Below are 17,146 nucleotides of genomic sequence, written 5' to 3'. Positions count from 1 at the left end.
TGTCTGCAGTGTGCGCCCCCGTCCTCCTCCGCTGCTGCTGACAGGAGCGGTGTTGTGCGGCTCTCCCCCTGCTCCGCCGGCTCCGTCCTCCCGTCGTGGCCCTGCAGTGTGTGCCGGTCTCCCCAGCAGCAGCAGCAGGTTAGTCTCTCTCTCCTACCCCCCCTCTCTCTCTCTCTCTCTCTCTCTCTCTCTCTCTCCTCCTGTGGATTGAAGTTTGTAAGTATCATTTTCATTTTTACAGGTGCCCCTATTGGATTCTACTGGACAAGTGGACGTGACCGGCGTGGGATGTAGGTAAGTAATGTGTCTCTCATTTTTACAGGTGCCCCTATTGGATTCTACTGGACAAGTGGACGTGACCGGCGTGGGATGTAGGTAAGTAATCTGTCTCTCATTTTTACAGGTACCCCTATTGGATTCTACTGGACAAGTGGACATGACCGGCGTGGGATGTAGGTAAGTAATCTGTCTCTCATTTTTACAGGTACCCCTATTGGATTCTACTGGACAAGTGGACGTGACCGGCGTGGGATGTAGGTAAGTAATCTGTCTCTCATTTTTACAGGTGCCCCTATTGGATTCTACTGGACAAGTGGACGTGACCGGCGTGGGATGTAGGTAAGTAATGTGTCTCTCATTTTTATAGGTACCCCTATTGGATTCTACTGGACAAGTGGACGTGACCGGCGTGGGATGTAGGTAAGTAATCTGTCTCTCATTTTTACAGGTACCCCTATTGGATTCTACTGGACAAGTGGACGTGACCGGCGTGGGATGTAGGTAAGTAATCTCTCTCTCATTTTTACAGGTACCCCTATTGGATTCTACTGGACAAGTGGACGTGACCGGCGTGGGATGTAGGTAAGTAATCTGTCTCTCATTTTTACAGGTACCCCTATTGGATTCTACTGACAAGTGGACGTGACCGGCGTGGGATGTAGGTAAGTAATCTCTCTCTCATTTTTACAGGTACCCCTATTGGATTCTACTGACAAGTGGACGTGACCGGCGTGGGATGTAGGTAAGTAATCTGTCTCTCATTTTTACAGGTACCCCTATTGGATTCTACTGACAAGTGGACGTGACCGGCGTGGGATGTAGGTAAGTAATCTGTCTCTCATTTTTACAGGTACCCCTATTGGATTCTACTGACAAGTGGACGTGACCGGTGTGGGATGTAGGTAAGTAATCTGTCTCTCATTTTTACAGGTGCCCCTATTGGATTCTACTGACAAGTGGACGTGACCGGCGTGGGATGTAGGTAAGTAATCTCTCTCTCATTTTTACAGGTACCCCTATTGGATTCTACTGACAAGTGGACGTGACCGTCGTGGGATGTAGGTAAGTAATCTGTCTCTCATTTTTACAGGTGCCCCTATTGGATTCTACTGACAAGTGGACGTGACCGGCGTGGGATGTAGGTAAGTAATCTGTCTCTCATTTTTACAGGTGCCCCTATTGGATTCTACTGACAAGTGGACGTGACCGGCGTGGGATATAGGTAAGTATGTGTGAGTGTGTCAGTGTGTTTTAATAAATTTTTACTGTCACGGTGTGTGAGTTGTGTTTTTATTTGGGTATTTTTTCTGTTGTAGAACTACAGGTACCGGCGGGCCCGTTATTTCCCTGCATGTTGGTACTTGAGGTTCTCCAAGTACCAGCAAGCGGGGGAGGCTTTCTGGGCCTTGTAGTTCCACAACAAAAAACAATATTCTTTTTTACTTACATGGCTATCAGCCTCCCATCCACAGCCCACGGATGGGGGGGACAGCCTCGGGCTTCACCCCTGGCCCTTGGGTGCCTGGAGGGGGGGTGACCCCTTGATTTAAGGGGTCCCCACTCCTCCAGGGAACCCCGGCCAGTGGTGACTAGTTGGGGGGGTAATGCCATGGCCGCAGGGACCTACATAAATGTGTCCCCCGGCTGTGGCATTATGTCCCTGGCTAGTGGAGCCCGGTGCTGGTTTTAAAAATACGGGGGGACCCCTACATCTTTTGTCCCCCGTATTTTTGGGACCAGGACCGGACTAAGAGCCCGATGCTGGTTGTCTAAATACGGGGAACCCCTGTCCAATTTTTCCCCAGTATTTAAACAACCAGGACCGAATCAAAGAGCCCGAGGCTGGTTATACTTAGGAGGGGGGACCTCACGCAGTTTTTTTTGGACATTTTTAACCCATTCAGACCCTTCTCCATTAAGTTAATGGAAGCCCTGGACAACAAAATTGCATTCATGTCCTCCTCCCACTCCCTTCCCAGTCCCAAACACTAATTATTATTTTTTTCTATAAAATTGTACAATATATCACAAGTATGATGAGCAGGCATGCAGCGGGCATTGGCGGCTTTGGACTGAGTTGCAAATTAGTGGCGGAGTGCTGGGTCAGTTGATGGTGGGCCAGTTTGTAAGCCATTGGTGGTGGCAGTGGGCATCGGCTCAGAGGCAGTGGCGGGCATTGGCTCGGTGGCGGTAGGGCTCATTGGCAGGATTCGGCAGACATTATGCTGTAGTGCCTCACCGCACGCCACTGACCTCACCGCACGCCACTGGTGTGTGGGACAGTGTGCGTGTGTGTTAATTGTGTGTGTGGGACAGTGTGCGTGTGTGTTAATTGTGTGTGTGGGACAGTGTGAGTGTGTGTGTGTGGAACAGTGTCAGTGTGTGTAAATTTTTGCAGTCCAGTGTGTGTGTGTGGGGGAGAGGAAAGTATGAGAATGTGTGTGTGTGTGTGTGTGTGTGTAGTCTGAGTGGGTGTGTGTAGGATTTGGGGGTGGCCAGTCTGTGTGTGTGTGTAATCAGTGTGTGTGGGATGTACTAATGGCCATTTACCGAAGAGAGATATGTATTAAACCACGGGCACTGAGATGCCCTTCTCACTCACCATCCAGCTGGGTGGGCGAGCCGGGCGGGTGGAAAGCCAGCAGCAGGGGCAGTATGCCGGATATCAGCAGCCGAGGGTGGGGGCTGTAATGCACGTGCGGAGCCCAAAGCCGGAGATCAGCAGCACGTTGACCGGCAATAAGCAGCTTCTGCTTCCGCGTTCAACATGCTGCTGATGTCCGGCTTTGGGCTACGCAGGGTTCGGGGGATGGGTGTCCTCTGCCGGTGTACTGCAGCTCCGGGGGTGCGGGCTCCGGAGGCTTTCAGCACTGTTGAATATCCAGCTACCTCAAGTATGTACAGCCCGCACCCTCTGCTGCTGATATCCGGCATGCTGCTGCTGGTTGTCCCCCCGCCCGGCTCGGCCACACAGCTGTATGGTGAGAAGGGCATCTCAGTTCCTGAGGTTTAACACATATGCCTCAGAAAATGGCCTCTGCGGTAATCGATACTAATGCTTACCGTGACAGTAACAGCGGGGAGGAAGGTGCACATCGGAATCCTGCAGCATGAAACAAGAACCCCTTCAGAGCGCAGCAGACCACACTGAAAAGGGTGCATACCCGGTGCGGTGCTCTGCATCCCGGGTCGTGCCGAAGATGTGGAGTGTCGGAGGTGGCAGAAGCGCCGCAGCTTGGGGTGAGAAACCGCTGCAGCCCTTCCGCTGCTAAACTCTGCAATTAGTCTATTAAGGGGGTGGGCTCCCTCATCATAGTGCCCCACAGGCCATGTTAATTCTGGGGGTAGGATCCCCTAACTCTATAATGGGAATTTTGGCTCATATCATGTGCTGTAACGTGAATTTTGGCTCATACCGTGTGCTATAATGTGAATTTCGGCTCATACTATGTGGGGTAATGTGAATTTTGGCTCATTCCGTGTGCTGTAATGTGAATTACGGCTCATACCGTGTGCTGTAATGTGAATTTCGGCTCATACCATGTGGGGTAATGTGAATTTTGGCTCATACCATGTGGAGTAATGTGAATTTTGGCTCATACCATGTGGGGTAATGTGAATTTCGGCTCATATTGTGTGCCATAATGTGAATTTCAGCTCATGCCGTGTGGGGCAATGTGAATTTCGGCTCATACTGTGTGCTATAATGTGAATTTCGGCTCATACCGTGTGCTATAATGTGAAAGGGACACCAGTACTAGATAGTACAAGGGGTCCTAATACACTGAAGGACACGCCCCTTTTAAGTGACCGCGCCCCTTTTCCGGAGCGCGCGCGCCTTCGGCGCGCGCATAATTGCTATATAAACTCTTTCATTCCACCTTCAAAATTCTACTTCGACCACTGCACCTGCATACACATACATACACACCCTGACATCTTTATATGCAGTGACACCGGTGGCGTCTGCACATACTTTCCTTTTGTATTTTTTTTTTTTTATTATTAGCATTTTATTAATTTATTCTTTTTATTAGAATTTTTTTTTTTTTTTTGGGGGGGGGCGCCATTATTGATCTTGCCCTGGGCTCCAAAAACCCTAGTTACGCCTCTGCTGGCCTCAGTGGCAGTGCACTCTTGTATCCTGTTACATGTCAAACTTTCTTTTCCATAACCAGCTTACTGCTGCTTTCAGGGGCGAAGGGGGCAGCAATGGCGCCGCAGCAGGATAAGGAGGAGGGGTGCCGGGCGGCCCGAAGGCGTGAACGCCGGGGGAGGGGGGGTTGGCTGCAGGGAGGCAGGACCCCCTCCCCTTTGCATCACCTGCAGGGAGCCCTGGGCCAGTAAAAGGTGCGGCCCAGAGGCGGGGGGGGGGGGGGGGGGAGGAGGGAGAGGCAGATATAGCAGCAGCCGGGGGAGAGGGAGTTAATAGCTCCATTTTCCCCACACAGGAAAGGAAGCCCACCCACCCGCCCTGAGTTGGCAAGGAACAGGGTTGGTGGTAGCTAGGACAGGGGTATGGGCCAAGGGAGCGCAGGACTTAGGCAGTTTTTTTTTTTCATCACTTGCTTACAAATGACACGTTGTGAAAAGTTATTGCGGTGTTTTGTTTTATCGCAATAAACATGGTTTGGTGTAAATCGTTTGTATTTTCTTGTCACAGCGGGTTGCGGGGAAGGAGCGGTGCACAAGGCATGGTAAGGGGGGATTGTCAGAATGCCTCGCATAAGTCACCAATTAGTAGGCCGTACGCCTGGTTCCAGCTAAATGCGGCAGGGGCCATACGGGTTGCGCGCCGTGGTAGGGTGTTATGCGCATGGTAGCTGGTCCCCCAGCGCAGGGGGCGTGGTCCGTCGGCCCGCAAGGGGGCGGGCCGGGTACGCCTCAGGCGGGGAGGGGGCGTGGCCGTTGCCGGTAAGGCACGCCCCAGGCGTTTCTCTAAACAGCGGGAGAGCCGTGCACCGCTTCCTCTCCTTTTTACCCTGCAATGGTGTGTTTTTGGTATTAGGTGGAAATAAAGCTGTGACCATTTATTCTTTGCACAAAATTTCAAGTCTCGTCTCCAGTTATTTGATTAGAGCAAGCCGGCGGGGCACCAGAAGGTCACCCTCTCCATCCTTATAGAAACAAATCTCTATCCTGTTTCTGAAAGCTGGAGCATGAGTTTAAAGTTTAATTTTGCATAACATGTGTACAGCTTTCCCTAGTTGTTGCATGAGCCAGGGCACTTTTGTGTGCCTCATTTACTGTATACACTGGGGGACAGTTATGAAATCTTGTAACCCATAGCAACCAGATTTTAACTGCAATTTCCCTGCTACGCCTCAGGTGACAAAACAAAACCTCTAAACAGTGGCTATGGGCACTAACACAGTGTTTACTATGTCCAAGCTTTCATAACAATCCCCAATTCTATTAGCAAGAACATAAACTGACTGAATTCTTCATAAACTTCCTACTTGCTGGAAATACTTTTTTTTTAAACTGAAAATATATATATTTTTCTGTTGTTTAATACACAACTGCATAGTTTAAGAAAAATGGTAAATAATACTTGGGCGATTGTTCATCCCACTCAAAATTCATAATACATTTTTGTCCTGTTTTTGAAAATGGGAAAGCTTTAATCTTAACCTGTCAATAAATATGTCTGCATGACTATCATATTTCAAATGAAATGAAGGCACTTTTTCTTTGCCGTACCAAACATACAGCTTAACTACCTTACTGTATGTTAATTATAAATTGTTCAGTTTGCAAGTATTTGTCACTGAGTGGGTCAATAGCGCCCTCTGCTGTTATAGGTGTAGAAGTATTTTTTAAAAATTGATAGTTTTAAAATATACTGGCCACTTCCACCAATGTAAGTAAGCACTAATAGCCTGTCTCATACCTTGGATGTCAGAATGACATCGGGTCAATGCCTGAGTGCCCTGTCCTAAGCAGAATTCTCCTGATGCCGGCCTAAAAGTCTGATTCTCCTGGTAGGAAATTATTCTAATCCTGTTTTTTCTACACATTTTCTCTGACGTCCTAGTGGATGCTGGGCACTCCGTAAGGACCATGGGGAATAGACGGGCTCCGCAGGAGACTGGGCACTCTAAAAGAAAGATTAGGTACTATCTGGTGTGCACTGGCTCCTCCCTCTATGCCCCTCCTCCAGACCTCAGTTAGAATCTGTGCCCGGCCAGAGCTGGATGCACCTAGTGAGCTCTCCTGAGCTTGCTAGAAAGAAAGTATTTGTTAGGTTTTTTATTTTCAGTGAGATCTGCTTGCAACAGACTCACTGCTACGTGGGACTGAGGGGAGAGAAGCAAACCTACCTGCTTGCAGCTAGCTTGTGCTTCTTAGGCTACTGGACACCATTAGCTCCAGAGGGTTCGAACACAGGGCCTGACCTCGATCGTCCGTTCCCGGAGCCGCGCCGCCGTCCCCCTTGCAGAGCCAGAAGACAGAAGAGAAGCGATGAAATCGGCGGCAGAAGACTCCTGTCTTCATTAAGGTAGCGCACAGCACCGCAACTCACCACACACTCCGGTCACTGTAGGGTGCAGGGCGCTGGGGGGGGCGCCCTGGGCAGCAATAAAAATACCTTTGGCATAAAAATACACATAATACAGTCTGTGACTGTATATGTGTAAAACCCACGCCATTTTTAGTCAGAAACAGGACAGAAGCCCGCCGCTGAGGGGGCGGGGCCTTCTTCCTCAGCACACCAGCGCCATTTTCTCTTCACAGCTGCGCTGGAAGGAAGCTCCCCAGGCTCTCCCCTGCAGTATCCTGGTACACAAAGGGTGAAAAGAGAGGGGGGGGCACATAAATTTAGGCGCAAAAATTGTATATACAGCAGCTACTGGTTAAACACTGAGTTGTAGTGTAATCCCTGGGTTATATAGCGCTGGGGTGTGTGCTGGCATACTCTCTCTCTGTCTCTCCAAAGGGCCTTGTGGGGGAACTGTCCTCAAATAGAGCATCCCCTGTGTGTGTGGTGTGTCGGTACGCGTGTGTTGACATGTCTGAGGTAAAAGGCTCCTCTAAGGAGGTGATAGAGCGGATATGTGTGTGAGAGGGTGTCTCCGTCGACAACGCCGACACCTGTTTGGATATGTGTAAGTGCTAAGGTGAATTTATTGCACAAATGGTTAGGGAACAGACAGGAAATCTACCCATGTCTGTCCCTATGTCACAGAGACCTTCAGAGTCTCACAATGCTCACTATCCAAAATAACAAACACTGGTATCGACACGGAGTTTAACTCCACTGTCGACTACGATAATGCAAAGTTACAGCCAAGATGGCTAGAAGGTATTCAATATATGATTATTGAAATAAAAGATGATTTGCATATCACTGATGACTCATCTGTCCCTGACACGAGAGTACACATGTTTAAGGGGAAGAATGCTGAGGTAAATTTCACTCCTCTCATGAGGAAAAATAGCGGGAATCTCCAGACAAGAGACGGCAGCTTCCCACAAGAGAATTCTCAGGCTGTATCCTTTCCCCACTAGGGCCAGGATGTGTTGAGAATCTTCCCCTAGGGTGTCCTGTTTGCACAGACGGTAGCACTTGCTATTCTCAGGGATCCTGCAGATAGCGTGCACATTCTAGTATACTACCCAGACCGGCGATTGTGTCGGCATGGGTTTATGGCGCTGTGGCAGCGTGGACAGGTACCTTATCAGCAGAGATTGAGACCCTAGTAAATATATTAAAGATGCTGTCTTAAGTGATAGATATATAGTTGTAAAGCATGCCCAAAGAGACATGAGTATACTGGGTCCTAGAGTCAAAGCTATGTCGATCTCTGCTTGACGTGTCCTGTAGAATATGCATTGGACAGATGATGCCGACTTAAGAGGCATTTGGAAGGCTGAGGATTGTGTGGAGAAGGGTTCTCGGGCCTGGTCTCCACAGATATAGCTGGTAATTCTGCTAGTTTGCCTTATATTCCTGCACAGCCTAAGAAAGCACGACATTATTAAATGCAGCCTTTCGAATAAAGAAACAAGAAAGTCTGAGGTGCGTCCTTTCTTGTCAGAGCCGGGATCAACACAGCTAGTTCCCAGGAACAGAAGTCCTCCCCGGCCCCATACAAAAATCCACCTATGCCGCTGGGGCTCCACAGGCAGAGCTAGGCCCGGTGGGGACATGCCTTCGTAAGTTCAGCCACAAGTGGGTTCACTCCCTGTTAGGTCCCTGGGCAATACATATTGTGTCTCAGGGATACAAGCTGGACTGTGAGAAGATGCCCCCTCACCGACGGCCCTGCGGGCTTCCCCCCAAGAGAGGGAGCCAGTGTTAACTGCAATTCACAAATTGTATCTTTAACAGGTGGTGGTCAAGGGTCCCCTCCTTCAACAAGAGGGTGTTATTATTCGACCATGTTGTAATCCCGAAACCAGACGGTTCGGTCAGACCCATATTGAATTAAAAATCCCTGAACATATACCTGAGAAGGTTCAAGTTCAAGATGGAATCGCTAAGAGCGGTCAGGGCAAGCCTAAAAAGAGGGAGACTTTATCGTGAATCGGGTCATAAGGGATGCATACCTTCATGTCCCCATTTATCCACCTCATTAGGTGTACCTTAGAATTGCGGTACGGGATTGTCATAACCAAGGTAATGGCGGATATGATTGTGCTCCTGCGGAAGCAAGGTGTCACTATTATCATGTACTTGGACGATCTCCTCATACAAGCGAGATCAAGAGAGCAGTTGCTGAACAGCGTATCACTTTCTCTGGAAGTGTAACGGCAACACGGCTGGATTCTATATATTCCAAAGTCGCAGTTGGTTCCTACAGCTCATCTGCCTCTCCTAGGCACGATCCTAGACACAGACCAGAAAAGGGTTTATCTCCCGATAGAGAGGGCTCAGGAGCTCATGACACTGGTCAGGAATCTATTAAAACCAAAACAGGTGTCAGTGCATCACTGCACTCGAGTCCTGGGAAGGATGGTGGCATCATACGAGGCCAACCCCTTAGGCAGGTTCCATGCGAGGACCTTCCAATGGGACTTACTGGACAAGTGGTCCGGATCACCTCTTTAGATGCATCGGTTAATCACCCTATCCCCCAGGGCCAGGGTGTCTCTCCTGTGGTGGCTGCAGAGTGCTCACCTTCTCGAGGGCCGCAGATTCGGCATTCAGGACTGGATCCTGGTGACCACGGATGCAAGCCTCCGAGGGTGGGGGGCAGTTACACAGGGAAGAAATTTCCAAGGTCTGTGGTCAAGTCCACATACTTGCCTCCACATCAATATCCTGGAACTAAGGGCCATATACAACGCCCTAAGTCAAGCGGAGATCCTGCTTCGCGACCAACCAGTTCTGATCCAGTCAGACCGCAGGGGTTCATGTAAACCGCCAAGGCGGCACAAGGAGCAGGGTGGCGAGGGTAGAAGCCACCAGAATTCTTCGCTGGGCGGAGAATCAAGTAAGCGCACTGTCAGCAGTATTCATTCCGGGAGTGGACAACTGGGAAGCAGACTTCTTCAGCAGGCACGACCTCCACCCGGGAAAGTGGGGACTTCATCAGGAAGTCTTCACGCAGTTTGCAAATTGATGGGAACTGCCTCAGGTGGACTAGATGGCGTCCCACCTCAATAAAAAGCTAAAAAAGGTTTTACGCCGGGTCAAGGGACCCTCAGGTGATAGCTGTGGTCGCACTAGTAACACCGTGGGTGTTCCAGTCGGTCTATGTATTCCCTCCTCTTCCTCTCATACCCAAGGGCTGAGAATTGTAATAAAAGGAGGAGTGAGAACAATATTCTTTGCTCCGAATTGGCCAAGAAGGACTCGGTACCCGGAGCTGCAAGAAATGCTCTCAGAGGACTCAGGGCTTCTGCCTCTCAGACAGGACATGTTGCAACAGGGGCCCTGTCTGTTCCAAGACTTACCGCGGCTGCATTTGACGGCATGGCGGTTGAACACCGGATCATAGCGGAAAAGGGCATTCCGGATGCAGTTATTCCTACGCTGATAAAGGCTAGGAAAGACGTGACAGCAAGACTTTTTCACTGTATATAGCGAAAATAGGTTGCTTGGTGTGAGGCCGGGAAGGCCCTACAGAGGAATTCCAGCGGGGTCGATTCCTGCACTTCCTACAGTCAGGAGTGACTATGGGCCTAAAATTAGGATCCATAAAGGTCAAGATTTCGGCCCTATCCATTTTCTCTCAAAAATAACTGGCTTCACTGCCTGAAGTTCAGACGTTGTTCCGGGGGTTCTACATATTCAGCCTCCTTTTGGGCCACCGGTGGCACCTTGGGATCTTAACGTTGTGTTGGATTTCCTGAAATCCCACTGGTTTGAGCCACTTAAGACCGTGGAGCTAAAATATCTCACGTGGAAAGTGGTCATGCTATTAGCCTTAGCTTCGGCTAGGCGTGTGTCAGAATTGGCGGTTTTGTCATGTAAAAGCCCTTATCTGATCTTCCATACGGACAGGGCAGAATTGAGGACTCGTTCCCAATTTCTCCCTAGGGTGGTATCATCGTTTCATTTGAACCAGCCTGTTGTGGTGCCTGCGGCTACTAGGGACTTGGAGGATTCCAAGTTGCTGGACGTAGTCCGGGCTTTGAAAATTTATGTTTCCGGAACGGCGGGAGTCAGAAAGTCTGACTCGCTGTTTATTCTGTATGCAGCCAACAAGGTTGGTGCTCCTGCTTCGAAGCAGACTATTGCTCGCTGGATCTATAGCACGATTCAGCTGGTTCACTCTGCGGCTGGATTGCCGCATCCAAAATGGTGAAAGCCCATTCCACAAGGAAGGTGGGCTCTTCTTGGGCGGCTGCCCGAGGGGTCTCGGCTTTACAGCTTTGCCGAGCTGCTACTTGGTCGGGGTCAAACAAGTTTGCTAAGTTCTACAAGTTTGATACCCTGGCTGAGGAGGACCTTGAGTTTGCTCATGCGGTGCTGCAGAGTCATCCGCACTCTCCCGTCCGTTTGGGAGCTTTGGTATAATCCCCATGGTCCTTACGGAGTTCCCAGCATCCACTAGGACGTCAGAGAAAATAAGAATTTACTCACCGGTAATTCTATTTCTCGTAGTCCGTAGTGGATGCTGGGCGCCCGTCCCAAGTGCGGACTCTCTGCAATACATGTATATAGTTATTGCTTAACTAAAGGGTTATTGTTATGAGCCATCCATTAAATGAGGCTCAGTTGTTGTTCATACTGTTAACTGGGTATGGTTATCACAAGTTGTACAGTGTGATTGGTGTGGCTGGTATGAGTCTTACCCTGGATTCCAAATCCTTTCCTTGTTGTGTCAGCTCTTCCGGGCACAGTTTCCCTAACTGAGGTCTGGAGGAGGGGCATAGAGGGAGGAGCCAGTGCACACCAGATAGTACCTAATCTTTCTTTTAGAGTTTCCAGTCTCCTGTGGAGCCCGTCTATTCCCCATGGTCCTTACGGAGTGCCCAGCATCCACTACGGACTACGAGAAATAGAATTACCGGTGAGTAAATTCTTATTTTGACTGGTATTGATACTTGTAATTCAGTACAAGACTAAACAATAACTTCTGCTGATATGTTACGAGTTACATGTTTCCGGAGAAAATACCCCAGCAAGCTGTCTGTGTCATTAGGCTGGCAGACTGTAGGGCCTATTTATCATACAATATTTTTATTTTTTTTAGTATCAAGGCCACCTACCAAAGGGGTTTCTGAACAGGTATTAGAGATGAGTCTCCCTCTTAGCAATGAAAAATGCATTCCCCGTAGTTACCCATGAGGACTTTGTGTAAGCCCCATTTACTAAGCTTTGAAAGGCTTATCTTTTCTGATCTTGGCACTGCTAGCTAACGCCAAGGACGTAGCTACCATAGGTGCAGGGAATGCAGCTGCTATGGGGCCCAGAGCTGAGAGGGGCCACCTTCCCTGTCACAGTTACATGTGTTATTTACGTTATATACATTTTTCACCAAAGGGTAGTACATAGGGTCCCTTACAAACTTTTGGCTTTGGCCTACAATATATCTAAGTATGCCTCTTTAGCTGCTCATGTGGTATAAGATGAACTGGAGTGCATTATAATGTTGCATAATAAGAACTGGGGCACTGTAATGAGGCACAATATGAAGTGGAGGCACAGGGGTCACTGGAGGGGTGCGGGCCACACCTGGGAGGGTGACACCAAAATGTGACTCTTCCACAGTGGCAAGTCCAGTTACATTGGAGGAGATGGCAATACAGCCTGCCGAGTCTCAGGGGGTAGCCCAGCATCTTTTGGAATGTTGGGCACGCTCATGGTGTGATGAAAGGAGGAATTCAGCCTCAAGGCCTTACTTCTTTCATGCGATTCCACGCCCCCATTCCAGCACACCTGACGTCACTGACCTCAGTGACACTCTTGTATCCGGTTAAAGGTCATAGGGGAACATTTACTAAGCAGTGATAAGAGCAGAGAAGTGAGCCAGTGGAGAAATTTCCCCATCAACCAAGCATCTCTGTATCATTTTATAGTATGCAAATTATAGATGTTACTTCAGTGCTGATTGGTTGCCATGGGCAACTTCTCCAGTGGCTCACTTCTCTGCTCTTATCACTGCTTAGTAAATGTACCCCTTACTCTCTTTTCCATAACCAGTTTAGTAGTGCCATAAATAGACATTTATGCGCTGTGTGCAAGAAACAGCATTGGCACCCGCACCCCACCCCCCCTATACAAAACAGGGTCAATGCGTGTGCAAAAAAATATATGGGGGCGTGTCTTCATGGGGAAGGGGCGTGGCCACAGAGCTCCCTTTTACACATTACATTAGGCAAAGCTCCCTTTTACATAGTACGGCAGGTATAGTCCCCTTTTACACATTACAGTAGCAGAGTCCCCCTTTTTACACATTAGGCAGGCAGAGTTCCCCTTTTTTACACATTAGGCAGGCAGAGTCCCCCTTTTTACACATTATGGCAGTAGAATCCCCCTTTTTTACACATTACAGTAGCAGAGTTCCCCCTTTTACACATTAAGCAAGCAGAGTCCACCTTTTATTTGCACATTGCATCAGCAGAGTCCCCTTTCTTTTACACATTGGGCAGGGTCCCCCTTTTTTACACATTAGGCAGGCAGAGTCCCTCTTTTTTACACATTATAGCAGTAGATTCCCCCTTTTTACACATTACAGTAACAGAGTCCCCATTTTTACACATTACAGTAACAGAGTCTCCATTTTTACACATTAAGCAGGCGGGGGGGGGGGGGGGGTAAGTGAGTGAGAGTGTGTTTTTTTTACTCACCTGGGGGGAGGCCACAATCCAGCATCCACAGAATGCAGGCTCTTTCCTTGGGGACGGCAGCTGCTGCGTCACTCCGGTGCCCTACACAGCGGCAGCTACACACAGCCGGCGGCGCAAACTGGGCTCATGGCCAGAGTGGGAGGAGCGACGAAGCTCCGTAGCCCTTACCAGCGACAGCATGACACAGCAGCAGCACCAGCAGGACTCAGCACGGAGTGGGGGGGATGACTGCTCTCACATAATGGCTGCGCAAGACCTCCGCTCCCACTCCCTTGCAGACACAGCGAGACTCAGGGACGGCGGCGGGACAGGGGGAAGGTGTGCGCTGCCAGATGGCGTCTACGACAGCGCTCAGTGGCAGGGACACAAGCGGTGGCAGAACACAAGCGCCGAGGACACAAGAGGCGGGACACAAGCGCCGGCGGCAGGACTTGACGTAATAACTTGCTAGCGAAAATGGCCGTACGGAGGTGTGATGCCTGATGGTGCGCCTTTAATGCATTTGCGCTGTGGGCAAAGCACCATCAGCACACACCTAGCTACGGCCCTGGCTTTTAGTAACAAATCTCTATCTTGTTTCTGAAAGCTGGAGCTTGAGTTTAAAGTTTAATTTTACATAACATTTGTACAGCTTTCCCTAGTTGTTGCATGAGCCAGGACACTTTTGTGTGCCTCATTTACTGTATACACTGGGGGACAGTTATAAAATCCTGTAAACCACAGCAACCATATTTTCACTCCAATTTCCCTACTACGTCTCAGGAAACAAAACCAATCCTCTAAACAGTGGCTATGGGCACTAACACAGTATTTGCTATGTCCCAGCTTTCATAACAATTCCCTATTCTATTAGCGAGAACATAAACTGATTGAACTCTGCATAAACTTCCTGATTGCTGTAAATACATTCACTTCAAACTAAAAATATATATATATATATTTTCTGTTCTTTAATACACAATTGCATATTTTAAGAAAAATGGTAACACTTGATTTATAGACAGTGTGATAGGTGAAACCAGTGCTGGCGGCTGCCAATCAGAATATGTGGACAAACAGAACTGCCACTGTGTCTACAACACATAACTGAACCTAAGGATGACTGATAAGAACAGTTTGCTTAATTTAGTCATTTTTGTTGATTACAGTATCTCAATAAGAAACTTTTGGCCTAGAAAAGCTATGAAAAAAATGCTGAGACTCGGGGGCACTTGATACGAGAAAGTTTGGAAACCACTGGCTTACTGTATGGGATCATTTTTTATTTTTTAGGCTTGGTAGGGATGGCTTTTTTTGATGTCCATGTCCCAGAGTATGACTAATGAAATATAGCCAGAAAAAGGGGATATGTGGCCATAAGGGGAACCGGTCAGGATCCCGACAGTCGGGATCCCGGCAGCTGAAATACCGGTGCTGGAATTCCGACATTGCTCGGAATGCTGCCGCCGTCATTCAGACTGCCATCACAATACCGGCACAGGAATGCCGACATCCGGGATCCTGAATGAATAACTGCCGGGCCGCCTGAGAGGCAAGCCGCTGGTGGTGGTGGGGGAGGAGGCTAGGTTTAGGCTGTGTGAGGAGGGTTAGGATTAAGCTGTGGGAAGGGGGGGTTAGGTTTCGGCTGCAGGGAGGGTGGGGATAGGTTTAGGCACATCAGTAAGGGTTAGGGTTAGGCTGCGGGGGAGGGAGGGTTAGATTTAAGCTGCAGGGAGGGGGGGATAGGTTTAGGCACATCAGTAAGGGTTAGGGTTAGGCTGCGGGGGAGGGAGGGTTAGATTTATGCTGCAGGGAGGGTGGGGATAGGTTTAGGCACATCAGTAAGGGTTAGGGTTAGGCTGCGGGGGAGGGAGGGTTAGATTTAAGCTGCAGGGAGGGGGGATAGGTTTAGGCACATCAGTAAGGGTTAGGGTTAGGCTGCGGGGGAGGGAGGGTTAGATTTAAGCTGCAGGGAGGGGGGGGGGATAGGTTTAGACATTACTGGGGAAGGTTAGGGTTAGGCTGCAGGAAAGGTTGTGGCAGGGTTGGGGGGGCATTGGGGGAAAGTAAGTATACTTAACTTGCCCCTATTGGGATTCTCACCAACGGGATTCCATGGTTGCTATTCTGACCGCTGGCATCCCAACCGCCGGCATATTGATCCCAACCAGCAATAAGGCATGTCACTTTTCAGGGCTTTTCCTGAGATTTTAATAAATAGGCCCCTGTCTATGTGTACAGTAGGTGTAGGATAAGTTTCCACAACTACTGTAGATTGCTTGAAGAAGTGTCAGGTACAGTTCTGTTCTGAGCGCTACAATAGTTTACTATTGTTACAGACATAGAAACTTTAATTATACTGTACAACCTTTCAAAGTATATATTCTCTATTTCCACCAGAACGCCCACAATGGCTGGAGGTCTTTTCTCCATTGATAAGAATTATTTTGAAGAACTAGGGACGTATGATTCAGGAATGGATATATGGGGTGGAGAAAATCTGGAAATGTCATTCAGAGTAAGTAATTTATTATTTATTATTTTATTTTTGTGTTTATAGATATTGGATTTCTAGTCTTTTAGCCAGTTCTGAAAACCAGAAAGTAAAATGTAATTATTTCTGATTTTTGGTTATACCTCACACACAAAACATGGTTACCGTGGTCACACAAAGAGGCCTGGTCGAAGACGTGGGGGCTGACGCAAAAAGCAAGCTTTAGCATGCAGCACATGTGCCATGTGAATTTATGCATTTTTACATATCTCTGGCCGGTTCTCAGTCGTAGGGATGTTTGCCGGACCTCTCTGAGTAAGATAGGTGTTATAGGGTGGGAACTGGGCCATGCTTTCACAGGGAATGTCACCGTGCTATTCTGAGGCACCCAGCACAGGGCAGGTGCAAATGCCAGTACTAGTGACGGTTGTGACTGTGGGCAGACAAGTAATGTGCAGTGCAGCATGCTGCTTGTAGCAAGGTCAAACACATAGCCAACATGGTCATACACACAGACATGGACACCATAATCATACACACAGGCATGGCCACCATAATCATACTTGCAGTCATGGCCAGTTCAAAATGTTGACAGGTGAGGGGACGTGGTGCAGTAATTGGGGGTCCCGCCGATTTTACAGAGAAAACTGTACCAAAAAGAAGTAAAAAATCTCATGTCAAACTTTTCCTGTTTCAACCTTTTTTATGTCAACCTTAAGTCCATGTCGACCTTTTTCCTGTGTTGACTTAGTGCATGTTAACCGAAAGTGGACGAGCTAGGGAAACACAAACTTATTTTATTGGGATACCTTGCTGTCCTGCACACATGTTTTACAGGACCTTAGCTACTAGTTTTGCTTCAAACATCCTGTGCCTCAAACTTCCTGTGCCTCAAACATCCTGTGCCTCAAACTTAAGAATAAAACGATAAATAATACATGTCATTGTAGAATAGGTGGTAGAAATATCCCCTCACCTTAACAAAGGTGAACCCATTAATTTATATCTATTGTGTTGTTGTTGTTGAAGCAATAATCTCCACCTTGAGCTCACACCTTTGTTAAGGTGAAGGGAGATTTATACCACCTACTGTGCAATGACATGTATATGAATTTGTTTGGCATTGTGATTCTTCACGACTTTTATATT

The 17,146-nt window shown here is 48.4% G+C and overlaps 1 protein-coding gene across 8 annotated transcripts in view; it reads left to right on the top strand.

Moving 5' to 3' along the window:
• Positions 1 to 17,146, top strand: part of GALNT13 (polypeptide N-acetylgalactosaminyltransferase 13) — a 770,323-nt gene that overhangs the window by 451,807 nt on the left and 301,370 nt on the right. For all 8 annotated transcript variants that reach the window (XM_063933521.1, XM_063933520.1, XM_063933523.1 and 5 more), the window contains exon 6: positions 15,904 to 16,021. In XM_063933521.1, the coding sequence (XP_063789591.1) occupies positions 15,904 to 16,021 (118 nt within the window). The remainder of the gene's footprint in view (positions 1 to 15,903; positions 16,022 to 17,146) is intronic.

The sequence above is a fragment of the Pseudophryne corroboree genome, chromosome 7 (genome assembly GCF_028390025.1).
Source record: "Pseudophryne corroboree isolate aPseCor3 chromosome 7, aPseCor3.hap2, whole genome shotgun sequence".
Classification (NCBI taxonomy): domain Eukaryota; kingdom Metazoa; phylum Chordata; class Amphibia; order Anura; family Myobatrachidae; genus Pseudophryne; species Pseudophryne corroboree.
This window is presented reverse-complemented; position numbering and strand designations above follow the sequence as displayed.